Below are 10,088 nucleotides of genomic sequence, written 5' to 3' on the forward strand. Positions count from 1 at the left end.
TCTGGGGGGAGCCTCGCTGGAAAATCAACACCGGTTGCATAGTGTACCTTTAAAGGAACCACAGGTCTTCAAAATCCACAAAGTTTTTTGAATTTGAAAAACAAAAATTTTAAGGCCTTGACAGTTTCTGAAAACAAACTTGCAAGGATACCCATCCCTAAAGGTCCTTGAAAGTTTTTATATCTTTAAGGTTTATGATTTCACGCATATGGCGGCCGCTGTCAACAACTCGTTAGTTTATTAAGCTTTGGGTTCTAATGTTTGCTGTAATCAGCAAATATTAGTAGCTTTGTTTTATAATTTATTCTGCTTCCTCTGAGAATATTAGGTCAATAAAAAACACTAATTATCCATGACTAGTTGAACATTTTGGCCTAAATATGTTGCAGTTTTTTTTATCAACTTCAAAATTGCCTTAATGATGCACTAAAACCCCAATTACTTCCAAAATGATGCATCCTTTGTTATTTTGTTATATATTTCACCCATTAAGATTACCCTGTTTTTATCTGTGCTATGCTTTCTGGGCAACAGGACCAAGCATACGTCATTTACCCAGAATACACTGCAGTGTAATAAACAACATGGTGACGTCAGCGTAACAATGGTTGATTTACCATTTGTTAAAAGGAAACAGAAACAGCTAGCAGTGTTCTCTACTCAATTTTATTCCCACTGGAAATATTTTTTTCTAAATTAAATATATGTTGTTAGGAATATTCCTAGATCCCTTGAAAGGGTTTTTAGTTTTCCTTAGAGGGTGCAACAATATCAGTTAATGACCCAAGCAGTGGCTTATTACATCTTTTGAATTACTCTTTCATTAATAAGGCCAGAGAAAAAAGATAAAGTCAGCAGTTATGTTTGAAAGACAAACAGAAAAAGTAGGGATAAGGAACAAAATCCAATGTTTGAAAGATGTTAACTGGAAGGCAGGGCTGGGTTTTCGTTCTATGTTGGTTGTAAGTCTTTCCTTGTCTGAGTCAAAGGTTCCAGGATGAACCGGATCCAAAACGGCGTGTGCTGTAGAGCTGCCATGGGACAAAGCTGTCTCCAGCTCAGCCAGTTTAAATAAACTTGACAAGGGCAAAATGAAAGATGATCCCAGAGGAAGAAGATGGAGAGAAAATAACACGTCAGTGACCGTCTTCCTAATTGAAGTCATTTGTTTACTTTAGTCAGGCTCGTTTCTCCCAGTCAGGCCATTGTTAAATAATTTAGTTATAAAATTTCTACACGTCGGGGGCTGAGAAGTGGTAGCTGAATTTAATATCCGCCTGCTTTCGAGGCTCCTGCTGCTGCTTCGATGTTGTTTCCATCCCAGCAGGAGCCCATTTGTCTGCATCTGAACTATTAACCTTTCTCAGTTCCCAGGGAGACTGTAAGGCTACATTTGGCCAAGGTTGGACTATCACTGCTGAAAAGTGTCTAAAGCTTTAAGACACGTAGGAAAGACATACAAAACTTGTTAAGAAATGTCTTTGTTCAAAGATTTATGACAACGAAAATCCCAGCAGCATACGGCAATCACTATGCAATTACTCATGAGCAGGAAAGAACATAAGCCCTTTTTGACAAAGAATCTGTAATATTGGTGTGTGTGTTTTATCTGTACCAAAAAAAAAAAGAAAAAACGCCTTTAGGGCATTTGTACAAAGGCCTCAGCTTTTAAAAATGTCCTGATTTTCTCTTGGAGGTAAAAGGAGGACACAAAAACATCTGCGAACAGAAGAGGAAGAAAACTCTTTGATGATTGAATTCATGTTGCCGTAATACTTTGTTGACATGGATTTGAAGGTCTCCAGTGATGCATTAACTTCAGAAATATGAGACCTTTGGGCATTTAAATTCACACGACTGGAGAACAGAGCGTGTTCCTATCTGTTCTATATTCTACAGAACAGATAGGAACACAAACAGCTCTGTAAAAAATAATAATGTTGGTTTTTGCTAAATTCAGAGCAGGTTTGCTAAGTTTCTTTTTTATCAACCTTTTAGTCTGGTTTTTCAATATCCCTATAATTTAAGAGGATTTCATGTAACACTCATTTCTATTTGTAAAGTGGATGAAGAGGTAGAAATCTAAAAAGTGTGGCAAGCACTTAACCTTGAGCTCTTTAACACTTCTAAATAAGATCCAATGGACCCAGCTTTGTTCAGAAGGAGCTGACGGATCAACTGTTTGTAATTCTTGCTACTTTCAATAAATCTTGCTGCAGCAGGATGCTGCATATTTTCAAAACGTCTGTAGCAGAGTGGAGATTGACGGATGCAGGTTATTTGAAATGTAAAAAAAAAATAAAATAAAAAAAATGTAAATCCCTTTATTGTCCCACAATAGGGAGGTATGTAAAGGATAGGGGATAAGACTTAAATATAAAGAATTTCACAATAAACAAAAGCTTTCACAGCTTTCATGTTTCTCAATTTTAACTAAAAAGTGTTATTAAACAAACAAAACACTAAACGTTAGTAGCAAACGGCGGGAGTGGTAATGTGTGAGCTAAAGGTACGGCTACTAAATGCACCAATCAATTAATGAATCCACGAAGGTCTCAAGAAAGATTCAAGAAAAAAAACGGTAATATAGGCTGAAAATACCGATTTACCGGTCTACTTACATTTTGATCTTTCTGCCATCACCTGCTGGAGAAGAAGCACCAGAGCACACTTTTTCAAGAAGCTGAACAAGCGGATCAAGACCGGTTTTGTACTGTTGACTCCTCTAGAAACTCTGGGGATAAAAAAAATAATTCTTCATAAAACGCAAAACATTAAGAACAGCCTTTAACATCCTTTTTTATTACCAGGTCCATAGACCCTCCTGTCTACAGCTGTTAACAGCTACAATAACTCAATAAAGAATCACCTGAAAGAGCTACAGCTAAATTTCATTTCAGTTCTGAATTCAATTGAATCAGAATTGATTTAGACTCAAATTATATTTATTTCACAAAAATAGGAGCTTAAGACTCCAGTTTGACTTGTGAGTTTAAGACTGAAGACCTAAATACGAATTCTGGTCTGATGTTGAGTTTTACTGACAGGTTCTGTCTCACATAATGAAGAGTGAAAGGAAGCTGGTATGTGAGCTGCAGTCTGCTGCTGCGCATGTTTTACTGTGAAAGGATGCTGTTATTAGCTAGGGACTTTGATGGATTATGGGATGTTAATGGCTCATAACAATCTGTTCACGTTAGCCGTAGCTTCATATTAATGACCATATTAATTTGTTTTTCATAATGAACATTGCTAAGTGTCTTTGGAACAAAATAAACTTACCTCTCAGAGGCTTTCACTGTTAACTAACTGTAACTTTCCTGCATTTAAAAGAAAGGAGCTGAAAGATCTGAACTTTTATATTTTTTCTAAATTCATAAACTATCAGGAAGTAGACATGGCTTGATTGGATGGTGAAGGAGCACAGTAGAGATGGAGATTTTTTTCTATGAAAATGGAAAATGGAGAAAAGAATGTTGAGAAAGGATGAAATGTGAGTTCTGAGGAGATTTTTTGGTAGCTTAATAAAAAAGCCTTCTATAATTTAGCCTTAGAAGGACTGTTAAATACTTCATCATTCGCTGTCCTCTCTTAGCTCCAGCACAGACACTGGCCAGATGCCGTAGCCTCTCCCTACTCTGGTCTCTCCCTGGTGGACATGTTTGATGTACCGCTGTGGTTCCTTAGCTCCTGAGGGGGGTGAGGCCTGCTGCCTCTTCCCGGTTTTGGTGCCATCTCCGCTGACATACTTGTTTTGATTTTCCACCGCTCCTTTCTTACCTCCACTACACTACATCACCTTACCTCTGTTGTCTGGGTGGGTCAACCCTACCTGGGCAACAGTGGGATGGCTTCGGGATGGCTTCAGGTCCCAGACTGAAACTCCATGGAAAGCAGCCATGATCCTGCCATAGATTTTGGAGTCTCTCAACCGGAAGCATCTCTGGAGAATCTGCTGGACCCAAGGACAGCAGTGTTTCTACTTTGTCAGGCTTTCCAAAGTATATAAACCCTGTTACTCACACAGTAACATACATGCACACCATATTGAGTTGAAACCGACGACCAGATGCTACGACGAAGAACCTTTTGTCCACCATGCAAATTGTTTTTGCTCACCAGTTAAATCTTTGGCAAAATGTTAGGAGAGCAAAAGCCATAAAACTGTCAAATTATTTCTACAGGTTTTGCGTCTGGTTTGACCGCACTATAACAGTTACAATATGATTAAAGGCTCTTATGTAAAAACCTAAGCTTTTAAGTATATATATATTCCACCTGTGGGCATCAGGGTCTTTTCACCTCATCCTTAGTTCCGTATGTAACGGTCTGCTTGTCCTGAATGTATGATAGCTGTGGCTTGGAGAGAAGGAGCAGAGAATAAATGAGTAAAATGGGTCAAAGCCTGCATACAATTACTGCAGATGTGCATTCTAAACTGCGTTTCAGTGACAGATATGAGTTATGATGAACATGTGGGCGAGGAGTACACTGCTGCTCAGAAAGAAAAAAAAAAGTTTTCCTCCAGCACCATTTCCACTTTGGAAATTAAAGGTGACTCTCCAGGGAATGTAGACCCGCCTTTAGAAGGCACTGAACCTGTGGGCTCAGGACGTGCAGTGAGGCAGTGTCAGTGGTGTGTGAAACCATGTCATGGCCCAGTTTCTTGCACGCTTTGAAATTCAAAACACAAAGCTAAAGAGAGGGAGAAAGTTATCGGCATGCAGGCACAGAGATGGCATTCTCTATATCCACATTCTCTGTCAAGGTAAAGCCATGAATATTGCAGGATGCGAGGCGAGGTTGATCCGGACAGTGTTTACAGGAGGGAAACTCATCTCCACATATGGATGAGATGCTGATAAACAGGAGATATCGGTATTAGAGAGTCAGGTGTGTCACACAGCCCGTGGTGACTGGAGTACACCGACTCCAGCCTAAATCTCAGTGCCAGGGTCTGTGTTTGATATGCAGCTGCTGTACACGCTGCAAACACACACACTGTGTGTGGGTTGGTGTGTCGAATTTGTGATTGCAGATCAGTTTGTTTATCTCTGCTGAGAATAGTTAGATTTTTTTTCCTTTGCATGCTGCTGACACAGACAAGAACAATAACAGCAAAGCTTCTGTGATCACTCAGATTTAGCCGGCTTGTGATGTTGTAATGCTCTTTTTCTCTCTGCTTCCTTCCGCAGTCCGTTCCAAAACCTATTGCCCTTGAGCCTTGCTTTGGCAACAAAGCCGCTGTGCTCTCCATCTTTGTACGGTTACCCAGGGGCACCGGCGGCATCCCTCCTCCAGGACAGTCTGGTAAGCTGCAGCTGCTCACTCCTTTGGGTTTTTTATTTATTTATTTTCTTTGATCTGACATTCTTCCCTTGTACTGCGTTCTTTTGCTTCAGTTATTTGTACTATCACAGTTTTGCTCCTTGATGCTCCTCTAAATTAGTTCACTTCCTTTTCTTTTGCCTTTTGTCACTGGACTTCTTTGAAGTTTAGCAGACTAAAAATTTCAAAAAATAAACAAAGCTTTGGAGTAAGATCATGCTGACAGATTCAATCTGAAGAAACAAAAAAACTCTCTTCCATTTTATTGTATTTCTTTTGTTTATAAAATTTAGAGATAGGCTACCTATGTAAAGTATTCTATAAACGTTATTTAGTGCTATCATTTTTATTATTTTTTAAATAACTTTTACTATTGCCTAAATCTCCGTGGCTTAGAACCTCATCTTTCTTTTACAGCCTCTCTCTAACTGCAGTCTGCTCATTATAATGACATGGTACCAAACTAGTTTGCACATGTTCATATTTGCACAACAATCTTTGTAGAACACTTATTGCATGAGCTAAAATTAAAAGACAATTAATGCAAATATCTTTTTATTTGGAATCTTTGAAGATTGCTTTTGTCCAACCAGAACAACAAAGAGATGATTTAATTCAAAAAGCAAAACTATATTCTATTAGCTCAGTCAGAGTCCAGATTGATTAGAAATATGTGGCAGGAGTAAAAAAAAATGTTCACAGATACAATACATCCAATCTAATTAAACTACAGGAGAAAATTGAATAAGAAAAATAAATCAAATTTATCAAACCATTTACCTCCTACATCAAAATGAACTATTTTGTGATGTTTTATTATGTATGGTCGCTATAAAATGTACATAAGAAAGAAGGCTGATATAGATACAATGAGCCAACTTTAACACAGAGGATTTCTGTTTCAAATGTACTTTAAAATGTTTCCTAAACTGACTGAACCTTTGGGGTTTACAGCTGCTGGTGTTAATGAAAATCACACACAGGTGATCAGATCACAGCGTCTCTGAGCGTCTAACTTCTAGCACACATCATTAACATGTATTTACACTCGCTGAGGCACACTTCCAACCAACTGTGTTTATCACTTATAATTAATGCATTTAGCCTCATTGAGAACAAATAGCTTGCAGCAAAATATAAACTCCCAGAGCAAATATTTGCTTCTCGTCTGATCCAAAAGTTTACCGATATTGCCTCAAATGACTACAGTAAGACATGAATAGCAGCTAGAGTTTTCTTTATGGCTGTTCGGTGAGGCCTTATGGGTGGCCATCTTGGAATGAGGTAAGCAGGGTGAGAACAGATGTGATGGGAGGCTGAGGCGCCAACAACAGAAGGCGGTGTGAGAATTTAAAGCGACCAAAGGCTGCATGGGAAAGGAGTTAAAAGCGTTATAGCAGGATGAGACGGTGGAGCACAGCTAACACGGTTTAGACAAATGGTGCCTGAGGGAGCGCTCCACCGAGAGCGCGGGCACTTCTGTTATGACAAAAGGACTTTACAGTAATTAATAAGAGCCCTGGGCGTGCTGATGGTCTGGGGACTGCTACTATGAGAGGCTAGCCAATGTGGTGGTGGTGGGGGGGGGGGTTTGTTAAAGTCCGCGGATGGAGAAAGTAAGAAAGTAGGTGAGTCAGACTGTCCTGAGGGAGGATTAAGAACAAAGGATGACAGAAATAAATATCAGATCAAAGGATAAAATCATACTAGCAAACAGAAAACATGAAAAATTGCAAAAAATAATAATGAATAGAGGCACAGAACATTTTACGGCTAGGAGACTGTTGGTAGCATTTGCTTTACGAAGATCACATTTAGTTTTACTTTGAATGCAGTCAATGACTGGTCAAAGTATGGGGCTTCAATATAAATACACGCCACCCTTCTCCAAATTTAAGTGGTTAAAATAATCACTAACCATAATCCATAAAACCTGGATAAGGTTAATCGTGTTTTTAGGTTTGATGAAATGTGCAAAAGTTGAATGAGGTAAATAGAGTCAGACAGAAACAGCAGCTGGCTGATATTTTTGGCCCATATATATATTTTTTCCTGGTTGTTCCCAAACTGTGTGGCGCGCCCCCTAGAGGTGAAGCAGTGTTATTCAGGAAAAGTTTGGGTGGACTGAGCAGGCATGCCTTTAGATAACACGAAGCGCATGCATCTCTGCTATCCATAGTTAATGTTTTTTTTTAGTTGCTGCTTAATGTTTTTTTCTTTTTTGTTTAAATGAACACTTGTATAACATTTGTTATTACTGTGTAATTCTTTTATGATGTTTGATGTCAAAATAATCAATTTAAGCGGCCCTTATAAACATGCATGGGTCGATTTCTAGCGTGAGTCCTTTAGTAGGACGTTAACCGTGGTGTGGTTGTGTGTCTGCAGGTCTGGCGGTGGCCAGCGCTCTGGTCGACGTCTCCCAGCAGATGTGTGTCGGCTACAAGGAGAAGTCTGGAGGCCTGAGGAGTCGCAAACAGCAGCCTTCAGCGCAGCCGTCCACCTGCATCTGAGCGCAGCTCCCACCGTCCCTGCACCCACTGCTCTTCATCGCCCCCCCCTCCCATTCCTCTTCCTCAGCCCCCTGTTTTTATAGGCTTCTGCCAGCTCCGCTCTGGCAGAGAGAGGTGCATGCTGGGAAGTAGTACTGAACACTTTCATGAGTTCTGAACAAAGCCTCAGTGACCCCCCCAACCACCCCCCTAAAACTGTAGAACTAACAGGGACAAGGACGGGGGGGGGCGCATTGAGAGAGGACCAGAGGAGACACCGACTCCTCCCCTTCCTCCATGAAACACATTTTACATTCGATGACCTCGCCTCGGTGGTGACGAGGCGCCGCGGCTCGCTGCTAGAGATCCTTAGTCTCGTAGTTTTTCAAAACATCCAGACTTTGCAACCTTTAATGTTTATGTTTTATTTAAATTATTCTTGGTCTTTTGTTCCATTTTTATTTTATTGTGCGGAAGGAAAAAAAAAAAAAAAAGAGAAAAAAACTGGAAAAGCCTAGCTGCACACACTCCAGGAAAACACAGCTTTCCAGTTTATGAGCCCGCTGTGTTGTTAACAGCTCGGCACTGAGGGCAGCTTATCGGGCGTCTGGGCGACATGGTGGCGTGTTTGGCCCTTCGGGTAACGAGGATCCACTGTGGGGTCTCTCCCTGTGCAGCCAAACCAGACCAAAGAGTCTGACATTTCCAATCAGCCTGTGTGGAGCTGCCCACCTGGAACTATCTCTGTTTTTTTGAGCAGCCCCTAAACCTGGATGGAGCCACCTGGTAAAGCCTCAACAAGTCGATCTGCTTTATGAGCTTAGTGGAAGCTATTTGCTTGTTACCATCCAGGCAGCTTCACATCATTAAATAAATACAGGTGGTCATGTGATACGAGCTTCTATTAAAGTATTGTGACTCTTAGGCTTCTACACAGGCTGTTCTCTCATTGTTAGCTATGAAATCTGTATCCATACCTTCTATGGGATCAGCTAAACCCTTGGCTTTAAATGGATGTTCTCCTGTCGATGGATCCAATGCCAGCATTTAAACGGTACCAAACAGATTGGGTGTACGGGCATGTCAACTGGTGACTAAACTTTTCTCAGCTCTGTGATTTTTTTTTTTCTTTCTAACTTACAACCCATCATTTATTTTATATCTCATTCATTTTACTGAAAGAAGAATCCAAAGGAATCAAATGTAACACCTGCTGGTGTCATTAGAGATGCACAGATTATCTGACTGATTTTAAATGTCTAATTTTCCTGAAAAATAGTTGGATCTCCAGATTTTTATGGAGTCACTTCTGATTCATTATTGATGCAAGCAAAGAAAATGGAACTTTGATTTCTCCGACTTTTTTATATAATTATTTTCAGAATTGGTTTTTTTTTCTCTTTTTTTTCAGTTTTTACATTTTGAGAAAAAAAAATGGAAAAAGTAAAACTTTAAAATAAAATAAAAGGTCTGTAAAAAAAAAAAACATAAAATCTGAGACAACAGAAAAGTAACTTCCAAAACCTTTTATTTTTTTTAAGTAATTTTTTCAAAGTTATTTCTGGATTGCATTATGGATTTTTTCTTTTTTTTTTTTTTTTTTACAAAATGTGTTTCTTCTTGCAACAATGATGGAACAAAATTCCCTCCAAAGGAATATAGGAACTTTCTAAATATTTCTTCCAAGCCTTCCCGGCTGGTACAGGTTATTATTTATGTTGGAACCAGAGGCTCCAATCACCGAGGATGATTCAGGTCATATTTCAAACCTGTTTTTAACATCTAAGCAGGATTAGTTAAATAAGCTGCAAACATTCATCTTTTTGTGTTTTCGTAGAGAATGTGGACCCTGAGAGCTCAAAAGAATGAAATGGTGACTCTGTTCAGCCTCCCTGATACCTACTGAATTCGCCCCTCTCTAAAACCTCCCTATCAAACATTCTTATTTTGTCTTGTTGCAAAAAAAGCTGTAAAAATGGTGTGAAATGACCGATGTTAACTGAAGTTTAGCTCTGCCGTAGGACTCTGTGTGAACAGACCTGTTATTGCAGCCAAACAGGACTTGGGTTTGTTGCGTTCAGAGATCTAAAGATGGTCGGAATTTTGAGCTCCGGTGATTTTTCTGCTCGATTTTGTCTGTTTCAGTTTCATCCATTCAGATTCATCTTATGTGTCTTGCTACAGCACCTGCAGGGCTATGGACTGAAGATGGAGACATAATTCAATAGAAGAAATCTTTCCACCTGCCTCACATGGTTATTAACTTCC

General features: G+C 39.6%; 1 protein-coding gene across 1 annotated transcript in view; it reads left to right on the forward strand.

Moving 5' to 3' along the window:
* atrn (attractin) overlaps window positions 1–9,190 on the forward strand; it is a 171,314-nt gene extending 162,124 nt beyond the window's left edge. The window contains exons 28-29 of the mRNA XM_015393339.1: window positions 5,196–5,310; window positions 7,717–9,190. Coding sequence (XP_015248825.1) covers window positions 5,196–5,310; window positions 7,717–7,841 — 240 coding nt within the window. The 3' untranslated portion in view covers window positions 7,842–9,190. The remainder of the gene's footprint in view (window positions 1–5,195; window positions 5,311–7,716) is intronic.
* Window positions 9,191–10,088: the final 898 nt, after the last annotated feature.

The sequence above is a fragment of the Cyprinodon variegatus genome, unplaced genomic scaffold (assembly GCF_000732505.1).
Source record: "Cyprinodon variegatus isolate N-32 unplaced genomic scaffold, C_variegatus-1.0 Scaffold637, whole genome shotgun sequence".
Classification (NCBI taxonomy): domain Eukaryota; kingdom Metazoa; phylum Chordata; class Actinopteri; order Cyprinodontiformes; family Cyprinodontidae; genus Cyprinodon; species Cyprinodon variegatus.